Raw genomic sequence first — 20,925 nt, forward strand, 5'->3', positions numbered from 1 at the left:
ATGATGGTTCTAGCCAATACACTTGATTAGCAAAAATATTTTAGGAAAGACAACACCCATTTCTTACAAGTAACTAACTCAATTAGTTTTCTTAATTTACTCAAATTAATTAATTAACCTTTATATTAAGGACAGGAAGTAGTACTAATTTAAGTTCATTTATCTATACACGCATCTTGCGTTTTGCCCTGGTGATATTCTTTTTCAGTTTTTTTTTTTTTTGGTGAACGGTGATATTCTAATCACTGCCCCGAATCTCTTCCGAAAAATATATAGTTAAGAAGTTAATTTAATTAACTATCCCATCAAAGTGATAAAATTAAGTTACACCACCCACCATTCATGTAAGATTCATATAATGTGGATATTACTTACGAGAACATCACCAGACATGAAAATTATATTAGGAAATTGACAATGTATTTTCCGAATTAACATGTGTAATAGTTAACAGTTTGGGAAGATTCACATAATTTATCTACCTTTGAAATCTGAAATTGTTACATTACAGGTAGAACATGTACAATTTTCTGCTATATTATTAGCAGGTGATGTGGCATTGTTCTCCCTTGCATTAATGTAGAATGCTGGTTGCTTAGGTTCAGCTAATAAAATGGCTTCATTAGAGAGATAAGAAACCACATCTAACATATCAGGTCGATCATTGGCTTGATCTTGCACACATAAGAGACCAATATGAATGCATCGTAATAATTCATCTGCATTCCATGTTCCACTTAGTGAGGGATCTGCTAGCTCTAAGGCTTTTTCTTCATTCCACAACTTCCATGCCTAAAACAAGTTCAGATTCAGTGTATATTAATCAACATGTGGAGACGCATATTGGATGGAAGAATGTTATATACACTTACATGTCCTATGAGGTTGATTGAATGTTCAGATTTAACAAAACTGACATTTTTCTTGCCACTGACAATCTCTAGTAGCAATACTCCAAAGCTGAAAATATCAGTTTTTACAGAGACAATCCTGCTAAGAGCGTATTCTGGGGACATGTACCCACTAAGATAATAATTGGTATAAAGGAAGAAAAGTAATTAGCATTTCATCAATCAATTAAGTGATATCAAAAAATTGGATTGGTAAGAGAATTTTACTTACTATGTTCCAACCACTCGATTCGTATTCTCTTGTTCAAATTCTTTTAACTCAAATATTCTTGCCATGCCAAAATCAGATATTTTTGGACACATCTCATGATCAAGTAAAATATTACTTGGTTTCAAATCTCGATGAATCACTTTCAATCTTGAATATTTGTGTAAATAGACAAGTCCCTGAGCTATGCCTTGAATAATATTGAGCCGTCTTTTCCAATCCAATAAAATCCTATTATTGTGATCTATATCAAAGAAATTCTGAGGAACATGTTATGACATATCCACTTGATAGTAAAGCATTATTATAATTTAAAGGTAAAAATTCGCTTACCAAAAAGGTAGAAGTCCAAACTCTTATTGGGCAAATATTCATAAATCAACATCTTTTCTTCCCCTTCGATACAGAAGCCATAAAGTCTTACCAAGTTAGTATGCTGCAGTCTGGCAATCAATTTAACCTCATTCTTGAATTCAGTTAGGCCTTGTTTTGAACATTTAGAAAGTCTTTTGATCGCTATCTCTCGGCCATCCAGTAATCTTCCCTGAAAATAAAAACACTCATGTCAATTAATCATCCTCATTTTTTCCCCTTTCAGTTTCATCATTATTAGGCATTACCAAGGTAACACTACAGTGAAAAATGTTTAGCTATTACCTTATACACAGGTCCAAAGCCACCTTCACCTAACTTATTTGTGGATGAGAAGTTTTCTGATGCTAAGAGAATGCTTTTGAAATCGAATATATGTATTTCATGGCCTGTTTTATCGCTTTTACCAAACTTCTGTTTGCCGCTTACACTGAATGGGATCGCAATATCTCCAAGTTCATGTAATAGCTTCTTCTGTTTCAATCTTTTTGGCCCTACTCATCACCAAGCACGAAGTAAGAAATCAAAAGAGTAGGATACAAAACAAACCGGTCTTATTTATCAGTACTCACTGACTATTAGTTCCATAAGTTTTGATATTAATAATGGTTTGTGTAATGTCCCTAAAAATAATATAAACTCATTATTTTATTTTTTATTTTTTACTAATATTTTAATCATTTTTCGTAAAAATTTATATACATTGCATTGGTGGCATAGTATGGTTGTTGCTTGTTGTTGGGTCTTGAGTTTGAAATTTGAATAATGAAAGTGTATTTTGTTTTGATTTATCGTTATAAAATTATCATATCTAATTCCTTTCTCTCTAACTTAAAATAAAACAAATGGGTTGATATAATTTTTTGTTCCTCAAATTTATCTTCATTTTGGTTTTAGTTTCTTAAGTTTCAAACTATAGTTTCTGGTCCCTCAAGTTTGTTTCTGTCTAAAACACTGGACGCTATAATTGAGGGAGTGTGGTAGTTTGAATTTTCTCCTTCCTTTTCGTGTCTGTGTGGGCGCTGTTTCTCAAAACTTCTATTTCCTTCGTCTTTCTTTTGCTATGTGCGTTAAATGGGTTTGGTAAGGGGCTAAGTTTGATTCCTCCCTTGCAGTTGCTGTTTGTTTTAGTGGAATGTAGACTATCTGCAGACCCAACTGAAATCTGAAGGCTAAGAACCTTTTGGAGAAGGTATTTCACTAACTCGCTAACAAAATATTTTTGGCACTAGATTTTGTAGCTGACCTGCTCCTCCAACTGATCATTGAGGGCCTACCTTTTAAACTTTTGGTTTTGAAGATCCATATTCCTAAACAAATCAAGAGGCTTGCAACTAAAGCAGAAACAGAAGCATCAAGTGAAATGACAAACTTCTGCTTCTTGCACGAATCCTCCGGACAAAGGCCTGGATTATCCTCCAAACTATGGAACAAGTTATATCATTGTTACTTTTGAGTCACATAAAGGTAGTTATAATTGAACAAGACACATTAATAAAAAGATGAAAAACCTCAATATCAAATCTGCCTTTTCCTTGAGAGCCTTGGGAATGGAACCTGTAAGCTTGTTGCCAGTCAAGTTACTGCAAAAGCATTGTGAAATATATATATATATATATATATATATTCACTTATTAGGTGAGCTAGAAGTTATTAAACATAAATCATAAACAATATAATTCAAAACTTACAGTACTCTCAATTTTAGTAGTTCAGCTAAAAATTCAGGTACTGATCCCGACAAGTCATTAAATGACAAATCTCTAGAACAAAGCAGCATGTTCTGCATGTTAATGAAACTTTCCGACTAATAATTGATACTTAATAAATCATTCTATAGACAGACTTACAAGGACTCTAACTTTGTAGGTTGTGAAAATGAGCTTGTTATTTGCCTTGTCAATTTGGTCGCACTTAGGTTCGTACACTACCAGAAAAAAGGCTTTTCACGGCGGTTTTGAAGGCGACGTTGAAAGGTAAAGAAAACACGACGGTTCAAAACCACCGTGGAATATGCTTTGAATGGCGGTTATATATATAACCGCCATTAAAAATAAAATTTTTTTTTTAAAATTCTGCTTGATTTTCATTTTTACCACCCTGCAGTTTACAGTTCCAAATAAATGTAGGCAGTGCAGATCACGCAGAACAAGATCAATTTAGCTAGTTGATATATATACAGCATTGAAATTTCTTTTACACAACTCGAAAATAGGGAACCGGCCAATATAATAGAACTAGGTGGTTAATTAAGACCAAGGAACACGTATTGGCTAGGTCCAACCATTCTGAAATAGAAGTAATTACTTCTCTGTACAATGGAAATTATGAACATGTACATATAAGAGGGAATTGAAAGAAAACATCTAACAATGAATTTTTTTGAGAAATAACCTATCTATTTGAAAGCTAAATTTCAATTTTTTCTACCAATGTTGTTGACAAAGTGTCCCTCATCAAGTTGATGTAATCCATGAGATATGGCGTAGTATTTTGAAATATCTGTTAATCAAAAATAACATAGTAAACTTAGTCAAAAATATGAAATGAATTGAAGAACGTCATGCAACATAACTCATCTTTACCTCGTCTAATTTCTCAGTCGTTCCTGTCTCAATTATGTCATTCATGTAGCGAATGACATAATATCCACACTCAACATGTTCTTGTTGACAACGGTACTAAAAAAATAAGATATAAAATTTAAATAGTAGACATTATTGATTATAAACATTAACTTTAATTCATCCAAAAATGTTTAAAAGTTAGTTCAAAACAACATATACCTTTAGAAGAATCCATGTTGGTGCTTGTCTATTTTGTTTAATCGCCACAACATTAAAAGTATGAAAAGCCCTATCAACATTATAAGAGAAAATGATATTAGAGCATGCTTGTATAAACTTCACAAGTAATAAATATATAAATAAAAACTAATGTGTCGATGACATCTTTGGTTTCTTCGGATGGACTTCCACAGAGTGAATCGAACCAGTAAACTTTGTTGTCAAAAGGGGCACAAACAATTAGAGTCCAATGATAACTGCAAAAAGCAAACCATGTTAATTATAACCCGACACATACAGCTTGTATATCTCAAATACAATAATACACTTACCCTTCCATGTAAGGTGCAAAATATATTAGCTTTCTGGTCTGAGTCATTGTGGTCATAATGTAGATTGACCTTGCTTCCACAGTATTAAATTCTTTCTGCACCCTTTGAGGACACATAAAGCCATATGTTCCTTCAAGTCCTCTGTTTCGACAAATTTGATTAAAGTGCCTGTTGTTCAAGTAAAAAACATTAGGACATGCATGAAGTATAATATGTAATAAGAAAATGATATTGTAACTTACAAAATAGCGAGCTGCATGAAAGCTATATCAAGCTCCTCAAAGTTGAGGAACTGAACGAGGTCCCTCTTGTCAATGGTGAAGTCGTATGTTATATTTAAACCCACAACCCCCAACGGCATCTTGAAAGTCACAAGCTTATCCATGTTTGGCACCATGGAATGAAGAACCTCCAAACTGGAATACATAAGCGCAACATCACTAGGAAGAGGCAAGAGTACAGGATCAGATGATGCGCTCGTTGTAGCCTTCTTTGCTGCTGCCTTCTTCACCATTGGCTTTGCAATAAGTCTCTTTGGCCACAAAATGAAATGTCCTTTAGCTTGGGCCAAGATTCGAACCTCATCAGTAGGATTGGGCACTGGTGTACCCCCCTGACCACGAACAATCCTCTCCACTGTCACCCTTGCTTGATTGCCCGGAATTTTGTTGCCGTGAATCGTTGTGCCCATTAATGCTTGACCACTAGCAACATGAACAGGTGAATTTTCATAATCCACATAGAGAGAACATGGCATCCCATTGTCTTCGACAGGGTCAGGGCTAGGGTCAGGGTTAGACACTGTCAGTGGCTATGTCTGATTATTACTGCCCTTCTCGCTTTTTATCACAGGTGAACCCTGAAACATAATATGAAATTAGTTAAGAAACATTAAATAAGTTTAAATGGATCAAATGAATCTTTAGAAGATTTAAAAAGATGTGTGATTATTACCTGGGAAGGTTCAGATACTCGGGGCATATGGAATCCACTCGTACCCATCATCATCAGAGTCTGTTGAAACTTGGCATCGAATTTGTCACGTATCTTTTGCATCTCTGCCATGTGTTGTTGACTTAGTTTAGCTCGAACTCTCTCTGTTTCTTCCTGTAGTCGTTGGTCGAGCTCCTCTTTAGATACCATGTTAGCAGAGGATGATCTAGTGCTTCTTCGTGAAGCAGAGCCAAAAAATTCTTTAATACCAATCCTTTTAGGGGTCCCTCGGACTCTTCCGGGATGGTCAGCCTTTCCAATAGCAGTGGCCAAGATATCCATCCGTCCTTGAGGGATGAATGTACCTTGAGATAATTGCTCCTCAAGTGTATCCTATATCATTAAAGCAACAAATTCAATTTAAGATAATTGAAAAAAACAATTAATGAAGCATAATTCTTAAATGTTACTTACAATCCTCTCAGCAACAGCAGCAGACTGTGGAGTAATGTATTGATCCTTTTTAATCCTCGCCGCCTTCCATTTTTCTTGGCGAGAAGGACGCTCAATAGGTGGCATGTAGCTAGTAGGATCTGAAGCAGCAGCCATCTGTGCATTCTTCAGTCGTTCCTCCATCATACTTCTTTCCAACCCACCATACCCTGCACGAGACATGGTATGTGGGTATACATTCTACTCAAATATTTGTTTGTTCTTCTGACTCAATGCCTATGACAATGAAACCAAATCGACAAAATTAGTTTAGTTAAATAAAATATGACCTGATTAAAAATTAAGTTTGAAGAAACCAAACCTGAAATGTAGGGTCTTCACATTGCTTCACAAAATTCTCCCATGCCTCTTCACTAATAAATGAATATCGTTCCTTAGGATGCTCACCCTTTCTTTTTCCATTAATATAATTTTTTGTAAGCGTGGACTTAAAATCCCTCCACCGTTCATCAATTTGCTTTAACAGACGGTCTCTTATTTGCTTAGTGGCAGGAATATCAAATGTCAGCTGCAATACAATAATAGCATAGAGTTATAAAGTAAATAAGCAACTATAATTGAAACAAGTAGAGAAAACAATGCACAATATACCAATATATCCTCCCAAAGGTTTTTCTTCAAATCTTTGTCCACCTTCTTCTAGCTAGGAATGTCAATGCTAATCTTACTGCGTGCTAGATAACCCACATAACTAGTAAATTGAGCCCCATCCTTTCCTATAGGCTTCAGATTATCATCAAACTCCACTGTAATCCTCATAGGCTGTGTGCTCTCATCACGTAAAGCTAAATGCCTCATATGGGTTGGCCCTCTACCCTTTCTTCGGCTAGTAAAAGAGTTGTCGTCACCAGAACCCTGTTGACCGGATCCGTCCATTTCCTGTTTAAAGAACAACGAATTAATAAATGTAAGAATAAAAAATATCAAGTTAATATAAAACATTATATTATTAAGTATATTTAGCAAAAAAAATATCAAAGAATTCATTTGAGGCTTACAACGATTATCCTCCCAAATTCCTTCACAGTGATCATCTCTAACAGCATAGTCATCATCTACCAAATCAAATTCAACTGCTTTAGGTCGAGTAGCTGTGAAAGGCGGGGTTTCATCAAGATTAAGCTCTAAGACACCATCATCTCCACCAACTCCTTGCCTTTTACCTTGAAGCACGATAGACAATTTCTTTTTTGCTAGATCGGGAACGAAGAACACTTGTTTTGCTTGATTTGCCAAAATAAATGGCTCGTCTCCATATCCAAACCTCTCAAGATCGACCGAAACAAATCCAAATTCTTCATCCACTTGCACAGCATTACTATTAACCCACTTACATTTGAAGACGGGAACTTTAAACTTGGTATAACTAACCTCCCATATCTCTTCTATTATTCCATAATAGGACATTGCCGCCAACATTGGGTTTCTGTCTTTAGAACTAGCAAAATGCATGGCTTTCGCTACTACCATCACCCCACTATTCTGCATAGTACTCTTATCGTCTTGGGTTTTTGTGTAAAGGGTGATACCAACTAAGAAACCTTCTGTGACCAAGGTATACTCTTATCGTCTTGGGTTTTTGTGTAAAGGGTGATACCGACTAAGAAACCAAAATGCATGTTTAAGTTGCATATAGTGGGTGCCTTCTTCGCATATCGGGTATGCTTTATGCCCCTTAACACTGTATCCTGACAAATTTCCATATGCTGGAAAGTCATTTATCATGGTGAAGATCATGGCACGTAAATTGAAGGTCTCTTGTTTATATGCATCAAACACATCAACACCTTCCTCCCATAATTTCTTCAGATCATCAATCAAAGATGCCAAATACACATCGATATTGTTTCCTAGTTGTTTTGGCCCCGAGATCATCAAAGATAGCATGATATACTTTCTTTTCATACATAACCAAGGAGGCAAGTTGTAAATTACGAGGAGCACTGGCCAAGCACTGTGTGTGCTACTAAGATTACCATACGGGTTAATTCCATCCGTACAAAGCCCTAGCTGAAGGTTTCTTGGCTCGCCATCAAATTGAAGAAATTTTTGATATATTGTTTTCCATTAAGGAGAATCTGCTGGGTGACGAAGCTTTCCATCACATATTTTCTCATCGAAATGCCATCTCAAGTTCTTTGCATCTGTGGCATTAGCAAATAGACGCTTAAATCGTGGTATTATTGGAAGATACCACAGAACCTTTGAAGGAGAACCTTTGGTCATCTCATTATAATCACCATCATCTTTCTTCATTTTGTATCTTGAAGTCCCACATTTAGGGCACTTATTCAACCCTTCATAATCATTTCTGAATAATATGCAGTTATTAGGACACGCATGTATCTTCTCATATTTCAAACCCATCGGACACAAAATCTTTTTTGCCTCATACATTCGTTTCGGAAGTGAATTCCCTTTGGGAAGAATATCACTCAGCAATTCAAGCAATTCTGTAAAACTAGCATCGGTCCAACCATTTCTTGCCTTCAAATTCATTAGTTTCAATACGGTTGTCAATCTTGTGTAATCATCTTTGCACCCCGGGTATAAAGGTGTCTCTGCATCACTACACAAAGTTTCAAAGGTAGAAGAAAACTGTGTAGAGGATTCAGACCTTATATCACGAAACATATCCAAAATTCTATCACCAAAGTCTTGATTCACAACCTTCTCATTTGCAGACAGTGTAGTCTTTCTAATTTCTCCATGCCATATCCAATTTGTATACCTCAAATTTATCCCATCACAGATAAGATGCTCTTTTATCTCAGAAATACTCCGTCGACTATTGTTTAAACATTTGACACAAGGACAATAGTACAATCCATCTCTTTTACTAGGGGCATTTCTCTGAGCAAACTCAAGAAACTTTTCAACCCCATCCTCATATTCCTTGCTAATTCTCTTAGCTTTCATCCAACTACGATCCATTGTTCTACAGATTATTTAAACACTTTACTATCAATTAAAATTCATAACGAAGAAAAAAAAACACAAAATAACAAACAGATTATTTATTACTAAATTCTTATATTTATTACAAGAAAATTACCAAAAATTCGAAATAAATATCAAAAAATTATAAAAAAATTTAAAAACTTCACAACTAGTCAACTCCAAACATTTAAATGTGTTTCTAATACAGTATATAAGAAGGAATTAAGGTTTTCTGACATCCAATACCCACCAATCAACACCAATCCACAGTTCAACCACATAAAAACCGCAAAATAAACAACACAAGCCAATCATAATGTAAAACTAATAAACCCATTTCATATATAATAGATTTTCATGGCCAAAATATTCAATAAAACAAGAAAAATTGAAAAGAATGAAAGAAGAGGATACTCATAGAGAGCAAAGAAGACTCAAACGCGAAGTGAGGGCTTCGAACGGCGGCGACGCACCACAAGCTCAATGCAGGAGTTTCAACGGTGGGATAGTGTGGGGTATGACCGGTTTTCGGTGGTGGGACGGAGGGGACCGTGGCTGAGCAAGAATGAGGCGAAATGAGAGGCGTTCGAACGGCGGCGGACGGCGGCAAGGCACCACAAGCTCAATGGAGGAGTTTAAACGGTGGGATAGTGCGGGAATGGCCGGTAATGGCAGTTTTTTGGTGGTAGGGCAGAGGGGGACCACGGCGCACTGAAGAAATGAGAAAGAAAGTGAAGAGAGTCAAGCGCCGCGGGGTTAGAAGAACACACTTTCCACGGCGGTTTTCAGCCATTCTTCATTTTATTTACAAAAATGCCACCGCCTTTTTTTTCACGTCGTTTTTCTGCTTAACCGCCGTTATTTTGCGACGTTAAAAGTCTTTTTTCTAGTAGTGCTGGTTGAGTGAATCATGCTTTCAATACTTGGTCATAAACTTTGACATCAATAAAGGCAAGTGATATGAACTTTGGCATCAGTAATAGTCAATACTCTTGGGAGTTGGGATGACGTAAAAATAAACCATATGATTTTTACATTTGAGTATCAAATAAAAAACTAGGACAAAGCCCATAGAAACAATGACATTACTAGATATTAGTTGTTATATACGAAAGACATACATTGAGGCGATCCTCGAATTGGTGCCATTGAAACCAGAACTGCAGCTCAGTCCTTCCCAAGCAAGTTTTGGAATACATGGGCCTCCTTGCCAATCTAAATTGGAGATCTTGTATGTGTCTTTAATGTCCATGATAGCATCCACTATTATTAGGAAGACAAAACCAAACATGAAAACAAACATAAAAATATAATTCATGAAATTATATTGGAAATAGTTTAATGAGGAATGAACAAATTTGCACCATCTCTCTGGTCTGTTGGGGAATATAGAGGTGACATGAACTCGTAAACCTCAAAAGCGTTAAGGATTGGAGGAGCATCGGATTCTGATGTTGCGTTGATGCTAAAACGAACATAACCTTGACTTGCATTTAGAGGAGCAATGGTTTGTGGTTTCAAGTATTCAAGAATTATAGGTTGGGAGACAACGTATTCATCACCAACAGTGACATTGATATTCAGTATTCTCTTTTGCCCAGGGGCAAGTTGCTGAATTTCACAAAAGTGAAAATAGACGTAATATTTGGAAGACTTGTCGAGGTGTTTCCATACAGAATCATAATCGAAGTTTAATCCATAGGAGAGATTGAATGATTGGGCTGCAGATTTCAGAACTTCTGACGGTAACTTATAAGGATTGTTTGTGATTGAAGGACCAATATCTACAGACCCATTAATCTGGTACCAACCCGGTGATAAATCGATTTCGCGCCACATTCGATCATAGAAGTCATCCTTGTACCTGCACTTGCATGCAAACATACACACACGCACTCAAATATTTATATATGTGTGTGTACATAGTTATTTCTTGTCATTATTGCTTCTCCATACAACGAGATTGGCGGTAGCTGTGCATAGAATTTTTTTATTACAGTCCTATGAAAATTTATGAGACATATATTACTATTCATTTAACTTTTTTTGACGAACCATTTAGAATATTGATTATATATAATTAAGTACTAATGATGACTTATCTAGATTCGAAGTCGCCTTAATTGAAGTGAAAAAAAAATTTTCAATGTTTTTTCTTCCATATAGAGCTCAAACCTTAGTATTCATTAGTTTTAATTAGATTGCATGCTATTTTTTAATACTTCTTTAATATTCCAAGAATTTTTCGAGGATTTCTCTTGTTATGATAAATTATAATCTAGGTACATGCATGATAACAAAATTTATTGCTTGATCCTCCGAATCACAAATTGAGAAACTTAGTCTCCTCCTAAACAAATTAGTTTTTCTTCTAATCTTACTTGATTGATATATGATGCCGTAAATGCTTATCTGACCAATAATGATAAAGTTATGTACTTTAGTGTTTATAAAAAGAAAGAACCTATCAAATATAATTTCAAAAGAAAATCCCAGTTTGGAGCCAACGAATATCGTACAGAAATAAAGAGATAGTAAGAAAAAGAGGGAAGTAGGAGTGACCTGCTGTATGTGGCGGAACTGGTGGTGGCAACATCAAAGCTTCCTCGATTGACTAAAAGAGATTGAGAAGGTGATGGAGTTTGGTAAACAGAATTACTAAGAGGTCGAAGCTCCAATGCAGAAATGAAAGGTACTCCAACCACAGTTTTCACAAGGCACACATGAATTGTGTCTGTTGTGGGGGTATGAATAATCTGAACAACAGAATAAAGTCTTTGCACAGTAATAGTATCCCAACGATTGACGCCAAGGTACAAGTCGAAGGTTGGAGTTTGATTTTTGCCGTCATAATTCCCATATGTAAAATAAGCTCTAATTAGATAAGTATGGTGCTTGCCTTGTTTTGGTTTGAGAGTGTAGCAATTCCTTTTTCCTTCTGGAAAGCTTCTCAAGGTGGTTAGAAGTCCCCCAAAGTAAGAATAATCAACGTCTACACTGGGGAGAACCTTAGAAATTGTACCAGTTTTTACAATGTTTGTATCTGTCTGATACCATATGCCCGTTGCCTCGTCGAAGTAATCATTTGGTGCTCCACAATCGATGCTTATGAATCCTAAGCAAAAATAGTCCAAAAATAAAAATATAATAAGTAATGTTTTAATTAAATTTAGGATAAAGGTATACTCAACATCTCAAACTATATTTTTAGAGGTGCATCTAGCACCCTACACTATTTATTGGTGTAATTTTGCTCCAAAACTAATAAAAATGGAACATTTCACCCTTTTACTAGCAGACACGAAAACGTCCGTTAATGCCAATAATGTGCAATAAAAAAAATTCCCAGTTTCAGATCTGTGATAGGAGCCATAGAACGAGAAAGAAGCTTCAACAGAGCTTCCCTTTTCAGATCTAAGCATTATCTTCTTCATATTTTGATTTCTTCTCTCACTGCACCCCATTTTCTTATGTGTTGCATCTTGCCTTCACGAGTGGAGGACCCATCGTCGGTCTAAAGGCCGCCGATTCCAAGGGAAGAGAGTGATCGACGTCGTAACTACTTGAACAAGCTAAGAGAAAGTGTGAGAGAGGATCGACGATGAAGGCAAAGAAGAAGAATAGAGACCATGATCGACCTGTTTTGCAGATGTTTAACTGATCGAAATAAACTCACTGAAGGTATGATCTGAAGCTTCATATGCAAATCTGCTTGCAAAGTTGAGTTCTGATGTGGAAGAGGACATGAAAATATGGGATGAGATGCCGCTGGATGTTGTAGCTGTGTGTGAAGGAGACAGGGTGCTAAGAAGAAGAAGGGTGAGTGATAATGAAGAATTGGATGAAGATGGAAGAGTCAAGAGGCTTGACAGGATTGGATTGGCTGAGTTATATTTGGGTGGGCCCTCACTTTTAACAGAAAAAAATTACGTGTTATCATTATGAAGTTAACTTCCCTTAATTTGTCGCTTTGGGGTTACTTTAAAAATTAACCGAATTAATGCAATATAGTGCACAATCCGGGTCGTATTCACTTTGAGGAGCCAAAAACGAAATTAAATCCTAGTAAATAAATGCAAGTAACCTAAATTATAAAAAGGGATTTTTGATTTTTAAAAAACTGCTAATTAAATGCTACGAATCAAATTGAAATTAAAATAATTTTTTTTATATATAAAAATGATTGAAATGAATGAAGATTAAAGAAATGAAAATGAGACACACAAGTAACAATGATGATAATCAATCCTCCAATTCAACAATGCAGGCAATCATCGCTCTAAAAGATGTGGGAGTTAATACAATGAATTAAGAATTATAATTAAGCTTTTAATCCAACAACTGAGCCACCTCGAATTGCCACAAAATATTTTCCCAAAATCCTAATTTACTAACTGCAACCAGAATAGTAAAATAGAATTAAGGATGCTAAAACCAATGCTTAATTAAAATTCTTAAATCCAAAATAATAGAATTAAAGCTAGCAAGAGACAATATGATCCAAGATTCCAAGCCACCCCAGAAAATCACAATATATTAACTCCAAAATCAATACAAATGTCATAACCACAACATCATAATTGAAATCAAAGCTATAAACAACCCAATGTCAAATGCTAAAACAATAATCCAGCCACAAAAATCTCCACAGATAATCAGATTTAACAATACAAAATTTTCTAATAATCAGAATAACTATCCTAAGACCTAGGAATTGTTAAACAATTATTAGACAGGAAATTAAAGCAACTAAAACTCCCCTTTGATGATCCAAGTTCCTGCCATTATTGTTGAATTAGAGAATTATAGACTCTAGCCTCGGTTTGTCATCAAAATTGTTGTAATCAAAATTCTGCTGCAAAATTCCATGGAGGAACACTGTTCACGCCGGGAGAACACGGTGAAAAATTGATGAAGGATGACGCCGTCCAGTTCCCTGCTTTCTGCCTCTGTTCGTCGCTCGTTCTGTCGTGCCCAGGAGAAGACGAAGGTGAAGAATGGTGCTGTCACTCTGTCTCACTCACAGGTCCCTGTGTGCCGCTGGTTCTCGTGTGGGTTCGTTCTTCCAGCCGCCCAGCGTCTCCTCTCTCGTTCAGCTTGTTCGGCGTCGTGTGTGTGTGCTCTATTCGCTTGCGTCTTCCGCCTCGTTTTTATTCTGCCGCCGCCCTCTAATTCTTTCAGCTCGTGTCTTTCTTTTCGTGCCTCTCCTCCGCGTGTGTGCGAGTGATTATAGATTACTCCCTCCGTTCCTTATTATAAGAGACGAATAACCGAATTACGTTGATCAAAAAAGCAGTTAAAATTAGTTAAGAACAATCAATGTGTAAAAAATATAATCTTTTTTCCAAAAATGCCCTCATTAATAAGGAGAGAGAGCATGAGAGAGAACAATTAAATTATTGAAAGAAAGAGAAGTGGGAGGGAGAGAGAGTGTGAATTGGAGACAATAAATATGGGTAAAATAGGAAATCAATACAAAAAAGTAGAGACAACTTTTAAGTGTCTCTTATATATAGGAACATGCTATAAGCATCAAATGTCTCTTATAATAAGGAACGGAGGGAGTATTAGGTTGGGGGAGGGCAAAACGTTTCATTTTGCTCTCCCCTTTTATTATTGTTATATTTTTTTTATTTTTTTATATTTTTCTTTTCTTCTTTTTTTTTATTTTTAATTCTTCCAAAAACCTGCAAACAAAATTCAAAAGTAAGGTAGCATTAATTGTCCTAAAAAAACCAATTACTCACAATTAAACCAAAATATGACAATTTTGCCTCTATAAAATAATAATTCAAAATAAAATAAATTAAAGCAATTAAGGCAAAAAGAAACCAATTAAGCTGACAAAACTCATATAAAAGATACCAAAATATATAAAAATAATTGAGTTGGTCACATTAAAAAGAAAAAGATGTCTAGCTGGTAATAAGAACAAACAAAGTTAGAGTTCTGTTGAGCTGGGGATGAAATTACTCCATTTTTATTAGATGGGGGCAAAACTTCACTAATAAATGATTTAGGATGCTGGATACACCCTTAAAAATAATTTAGGATATCGGGTGCACCTTTACCCTTAAATTTATTTCTTATCATATGATTAGTCAGCCGTTAAGATAAAAAAGAAGTCATAATTAGGTGGTCAGGGTAGAGAGGGGATATGGATTCTTGATGTAATTTAATTATGACTTACATGAAAAATCAAGTTTATGAAGGCATGTGAATGACTTCACTGATCACTAAAAACTATGTAAAAAGCATTAGCTAATTTACCAGGATTCTTGTCGTTTGTGGTGAATTCCCTCGGACCATCTCCCACTGTGCTGCCAACAAGAAACAGGAGTTTGATGAAAACGAGACATAGGCCTAAACGCATATTCAATTTTGGTCCCTCCATTTGATTTGATCTGCAAATATATGTATAGGGAAGTTAGCTCTAACTCATCAGTTATCACTCATGGTCAACACACACAGAAGATGAACAACTTAGTAAAAGACGTAGAAAAAGAACGATATAGAGATGAACTCGATCGAAGCTTAAAAATTCAGGCAAGTTTACTGAAACCAAACATGAGCTCTACATTGAATAGTATGAGTCTGTCTTTGATTGTGTTTATGAGGGTGGTTGTGAATTGGGGGGGGGGGTTATAAGTATACAATCAAGTCTCTTGTGCATGAATAATGGAATAGGCAACACCTAAAATGGGCCTTATATTTTCCTTTGCGCTGACCAAAGAAAATCAATGAACCTCTTTGCGGGGTTTTGAAGCTTTCAAATATCCTATCAAATTCTTAAATGCTAATTGAGACAACATCTCTCTTCAAAAGGGGACAAACGATCGAAAACAAATTGACTTGGCCAATGGATGTCTGGTCACTTGGATCCTTTAGTTGCTAGCGCTTGTTTTTGGAATCCATATGCCGTATTGATTAACCCTAAACAAATTGACTTGATTTGGTTATAATGGTAGCCATGCATGCATATGGGTTGACTTGGTCCAAGTAAACGAAGCAAACTCTTATGGTTACGATGCTTTGTTCAAGATTAGGCTTGTCTTTTTATTCCCCCAAGAAAAAAGAGAGTTAAAAAAAGAAAAGAAAAGAAAAGCTTTATGACTGACATGACTGGAACGTCGAATTGCCCAGTCAACACAAACACAGTGCCACTAGAGACGACTTTGTGGTCCTTCATAATTGACTGCCGTAGCTTTCCCCTTTAATTTTGATAGTTGCAGGTTCTTGCAATTTTCCCGTAAGAATATATCAACCTAGAATACTCGCCAGCCAACTTCAATGGCTCAAGTGTGACCAATGAGCTGGTCAAAAAAAAAAAGAAAGTGTGACCAATGAAAATTCCACTATGTGTTTCGAGTGGACTCGGATTATTTTCTCTAGCTAGTCTATATAATCTCTAGACCGTCGGCTGATAAAGCCCAATTTTTATATATTTTATCCCACATTAATTTAGGATTTAAATGATAATTTTAAGCTTAAATGAACTTTTTATGTATTATTGAATTAATTGGTTGATTTTTGGATTTTGCATAAAAATTGAGATTTTGGATTAAAAATATAAATATTTTGTGCTTTCCTATTTTTGACTTGGAATTAATTTTTCCTATTTCTTTGAAAACAAGTCTCATATTTTTAGAAAGATTATTTTTAGAAAGTTTTGCAATTTCTTGCCTAATTTTTGTGCAGATTTAATATTTAATTTTTGATTATATTTAAATATAATCTACATTAATGGATACACTTAAATTCTTGTAGGTCAAGAAAGAGCATATAGAAAATCCAATGGTGCAAGATTGTTTCTTGGGATTTAAGCACAATCGAATGGCTAATATCAAGTGGATCAATTAATTACTAATGGGCTTGAGCTTTGGATCCACAAAAATTTCCTTTTCTCCCATTAAAATATTTTCCTTATTTGAGAGCAAGGAATTCACGCCTAAGGAGACCTCTTTTCCATTGTCCATTGATTGACGCACGGATACCATTCACCCACCGCCTTTGAATAGCCTATGATACACCCTCAAATCATTGGGAATTCAGTATCTTGAATACCTCTCTCCACTACCACGCCAAGGACGCACGCCACTGTTCTTCAATTTCCTCACCAACATGGCCGTTCTCCACGTCATTAAGCTTGGAGGAGAAGGCAATTTGATGGCAGCATAAGCTTGTTAAGGAGGCAACTTGGGAGGAGCATGGAGGAGACTTGAGTCTTGAGCTAGCACTTGAAGACCACAAGGGAGTGATGTTTCATTTATCTTTTTAATTCAAGGACTTGAAATTGTTTAGTTTTAAATGAGTTCAAGTTGTATTTTTGTTGAGACAATTTAGTTCTAGATTGTCAATTTTATTCTTGGATTAAATTGATATTTGGATCTTATTTGTGCCAAGATACTTGTTGGAATTTATGTTAGAACCTTTGCATTGTTAATTGAATTTATAATTGAGTTTTCATTATGAGTTTAATTATCAATGTGGTTTGAATTGCAAAATTTGGGTTCTTTCACCTCTTAATTGTTTAATTAAGTTGGTTGATTATCTGATTGTTTAATTTGATAATTTCAAACATAATTTTCAAAATTAAATTGAATTATCTTCATTGGTTTTAATAAGCTTAATTGACCAACCTTATACTGTTATGAGTTCTCTAATGGTTTAAGGGTTTTTGAGATTAAGGGTTCCTTTTATTTCAAGTAGGTAATTAAGTTTATTAATTCCACTCTCTTATCACTTCCCTTTGGTCTAATTAACTGATTAAGGTTATGAAGGTTAAATCCATGCAAATCCTAAGTTGTCCCCTTTACCTTACCTGAAGAGAACTTCTCAATTTTCACTTCTTAATTTTCTTTGCTTTTTGATTAATTTTCTTTATTCATTATTTTTATTTTCCTTCAAAAAAAACCCCCCCAAAAATTGCATTGCATTTATTTAGTTTAATTTAATTTTTATATAGATTTTATGACATTTGCATTTTCCATTTAGGATTAGAATTTTGCATTTTAGTTTAGGTCCAATTTATTGCATTTTTTTTATCATCTGAATTTTTACCTAAAGAAATCCACAACTTGCTCCTTGGAAGTAATGACCTAGGTCGATCCTAAACTACAAATTAATTAGGACCTAGTTTAATTGAGTGCTTTGACGACAAAAGGCATCATCATCGACCCTTAATACAGGGAACGACTTCGAATCTTTGTTCTTGTGTACCTATATATGTATGTAGAAAGTTTAAGTCTTTTAACACTTGGGAGCTAATATTTATAGACATTTGTATTATTCTTGTCATGCAACAAAAGAAAATGTATAATAAAATACGAGTGGTTTCAAATTTAATCTATGCTTCTTATTTTTCGGTTTTCTTTTTTTCCCCCTTCCTTTTTATGGCTTTTGACAACCCTAGGCTTTCAAGCATGAATACGGTCTATATTAGCCTAAAGATTCACATATTGTAAAGTGTTGGTGTTTGTGACATTTTCAGTATGAGTAAGTTCGTTTATATTGTCAATATTGTCAGTAATGGACTCAAAACTTCAAGAAAATATTGTTCGGATGCCAAGTGCTTACTTTACTTAATATAAGAACTTTCACATCGAATAAAGTTCGATTTATTTTATATATATATATATATCTATAAATGAGATATAAACTTCAGATTTTAGATTAAGATATGGCATCAAGTTCACTTATATACACACATATATCCATAGAATGGGATAATCAAGTTTTTACTGCGTTTCTCTCACTTTATATCTCTTATTTGCTTTATTTGCGGACTCATTACTAATTTCATAGTTCAGTCAATCGATTAATACTTTTCACTTACATCAAAGTAGCTTAAGCTACTTCAAAAAGACTCATCATCACGTTGTGACTGTTCTTGAACTCTCATCCTCAACTCCCTAATCCCTGCGTCACCTGTGTTTTCATTTTTCCCAGAGGCAACGTCCACAACGGGCCCTTTAGAATAATGCACATTTTCCAATATAGATGTTCAGTTACCACAAATAATGCCATAATACACCTCTAGCTTTCCACACAATAATTTCCAAAATAAACACATCCACTAGCTTCTATATATGACGGGTAAATTGAGTTCACAAGCCTTAAATAATAAGCTAATTAATCAACCCCAAGGAAAATTGACTTCATTATTTATTTGTTCTTGTGCTTATATACTATATAGACAAGATTAACACATGGAACGTAATCATGTTTTGTTTATATTGACTACCTCTATTATTGGCCCGCAAGAAATAAATAATAAAATAGGCATGTTTTTAAATAGTTAAGTAAAGACATTAAGAAAAACAAACTAAAAGCGTGCTTGTTAGGAGAGGTTGAAGAACGAACTGTTAGTCGTCTTAGGTCCACTTCAAAATTAACCGTATTAATATAATCCAGTGCATAATGCGGGTTGTATTCACTTTAAGGAGCTTCTAAGAAGATCCTAAGTAACTAAGTATGCAAAAGATACAAAATTGACTTAGAAAAGGATTAATTTTCTTTTTAACTAACCAATTGGCAAAACTTAAAAGGATGCACTATGAGTAAATAAATTTTGGATTTTTAGTTTATAAAAAGAATATAGATGAAATAAACAAAGAGAATTAACAAGTGATAACAAAAGAATGACAATCCCCTAGCACAATAATTTAGGCTATCATTACTTCAATTAATGTGGAAGTTAGCTAAATTCAAAAGATTCCAAGGGCTACCCATTAGAGACTTGGTTTAATTAGAATAATTAACACCAAGCCACCTTACATATTAATTACTCATCATTAAACTGTTTTAGCATAATTAGTTAAAGGGAATCAAAGAAAGGCAATTAACATTTTTAGTCCAATAACCAAGCCACCTTGAATTAACCACTGAATATTCACAATAATTTTAAAACATAGTTTGACCAAGTACAATGTAAAGAAATTAAAATTAATCATAGCATAATGTCAAATGCTAATCAAAGATTCTAACAACTACAACCAATCTTAATACAAATATAAATCATCATAGCACATCCAAACATTCTAAAATTCATCCTAGGACCTAGGAATCACAAATCCAATGAAAGAAGTAAAGATTGGAAGAGTTGAAAGTTCCCTTTGAAGCTCCAAGTTCAAGCCATAAATACTGCTCTAGAGAATTGAAGAATTTAGCTACACCTAACCATCACCACAGCTCCAACAAAACTCTAATTTGGTTCAGCCATGGAACAACAATGAAGTGTTACCCCCAACTTTGAAGGTGACCAGTGCAGAATATGAGAGACCTCATATTCCTAAACCTAAATATATAGAAAATTGTTTAACCAACATTTTTAAGGCAATCATAAATAAAAGCATCTAATTGGACAAAACACTCATGTTGTAATTCAAAATATAAAGCTATTTGTAGAAATTTTCGACAAAGCCTCCACTATAAATTAGACTTCCCGAAAATTCTACAATAGCTTGCAAGTTTCAAACAATATTTAGAGCTCTGCTTCCTAGCACCATTATATATATAACTACATTTCAAAATAACCCAAAAGACGAGGACCTAACCATAGATTACATGGAGCATCTAATTCTAAAAGTAAAGATATAAATGTACTTTTGTGTTTACATTAGCCAACAGTTAATCAAAATAAATTCACGAGTTCTAGATCTTCAATGAGGCTTTTCACTGCCCAGCTAGGGGTACAGGGTCAGTAGTGCTGCCTGAAGTCAATAAAAGAATCTACCGGTGAATAATGTCCCATTGATAATATTTACTAAAGTACTAACAAATGAATGCAATAAAATTAAATTTAACTTTGAATGACTATATGGCAAAGAATTAAAATTTCTACAGTATACAATCTTAAATTAAAAGATAAATATATACTCAAGATCATTAAACAACTAAATCCAAATTCGTAATAAGATAGCTTGTTACAC

At 34.8% G+C, this 20,925-nt stretch overlaps 2 protein-coding genes and 1 long non-coding RNA gene across 3 annotated transcripts; all 3 read right to left on the bottom strand.

The window, feature by feature from the left end:
• Positions 1 to 409: 409 nt before the first annotated feature.
• On the bottom strand, positions 410 to 2,079 carry LOC114759712 (G-type lectin S-receptor-like serine/threonine-protein kinase At4g03230). The gene is made up of 6 exons (XM_028948936.1): positions 2,064 to 2,079; positions 1,777 to 1,985; positions 1,453 to 1,663; positions 1,123 to 1,363; positions 873 to 1,023; positions 410 to 792 (listed from the first exon to the last, which is right to left on the bottom strand). The coding sequence occupies exons 1-6, from the start codon at positions 2,077 to 2,079 to the stop codon at positions 475 to 477; spliced, it is 1,146 nt and encodes a 381-aa protein (XP_028804769.1). The 3' UTR covers positions 410 to 474.
• A 769-nt stretch (positions 2,080 to 2,848) lies between these two features.
• Positions 2,849 to 3,377, bottom strand: LOC114759674 (uncharacterized). The gene is made up of 4 exons (XR_003741944.1): positions 3,342 to 3,377; positions 3,183 to 3,254; positions 3,003 to 3,074; positions 2,849 to 2,914 (listed from the first exon to the last, which is right to left on the bottom strand). It is a non-coding gene; the product is annotated as an uncharacterized LOC114759674 (long non-coding RNA).
• Positions 3,378 to 10,097: 6,720 nt separating this feature from the next.
• Positions 10,098 to 15,492, bottom strand: LOC114759719 (putative leucine-rich repeat receptor-like serine/threonine-protein kinase At2g19230). The gene is made up of 4 exons (XM_028948946.1): positions 15,266 to 15,492; positions 11,558 to 12,110; positions 10,360 to 10,859; positions 10,098 to 10,258 (listed from the first exon to the last, which is right to left on the bottom strand). Exons 1-4 carry the CDS (start codon positions 15,387 to 15,389, stop codon positions 10,098 to 10,100), a joined length of 1,338 nt encoding a protein of 445 aa, XP_028804779.1. The 5' UTR covers positions 15,390 to 15,492.
• Positions 15,493 to 20,925: the final 5,433 nt, after the last annotated feature.

The sequence above is a fragment of the Neltuma alba genome, unplaced genomic scaffold, assembly GCF_004799145.2.
Source record: "Neltuma alba isolate B1F8T4 unplaced genomic scaffold, ASM479914v2 tig00001614_pilon, whole genome shotgun sequence".
In the NCBI taxonomy this organism is placed as follows: Eukaryota; Viridiplantae; Streptophyta; class Magnoliopsida; order Fabales; family Fabaceae; genus Neltuma; species Neltuma alba.

Excerpts from the sequence above, each read along its gene's own strand:
- LOC114759712 (XM_028948936.1), bottom strand. Across the intron at positions 1,364-1,452 it reads TTTGGACTTCTACCTTTTTG|ATCACAATAATAGGATTTTA; the intron begins GTAAGCGAATTT and ends TCTTTGATATAG. Across the intron at positions 793-872 it reads CAATCAACCTCATAGGACAT|GCATGGAAGTTGTGGAATGA; the intron begins GTAAGTGTATAT and ends AACTTGTTTTAG.
- LOC114759719 (XM_028948946.1), bottom strand. The coding sequence starts at position 15,389 with ATGGAGGGACCAAAATTGAATATGCGTTTAGGCCTATGTCTCGTTTTC. Across the intron at positions 12,111-15,265 it reads CACAAACGACAAGAATCCTG|GATTCATAAGCATCGATTGT; the intron begins GTAAATTAGCTA and ends ATTTTTGCTTAG. Across the intron at positions 10,259-10,359 it reads CCCAACAGACCAGAGAGATG|TGGATGCTATCATGGACATT; the intron begins GTGCAAATTTGT and ends TCCTAATAATAG.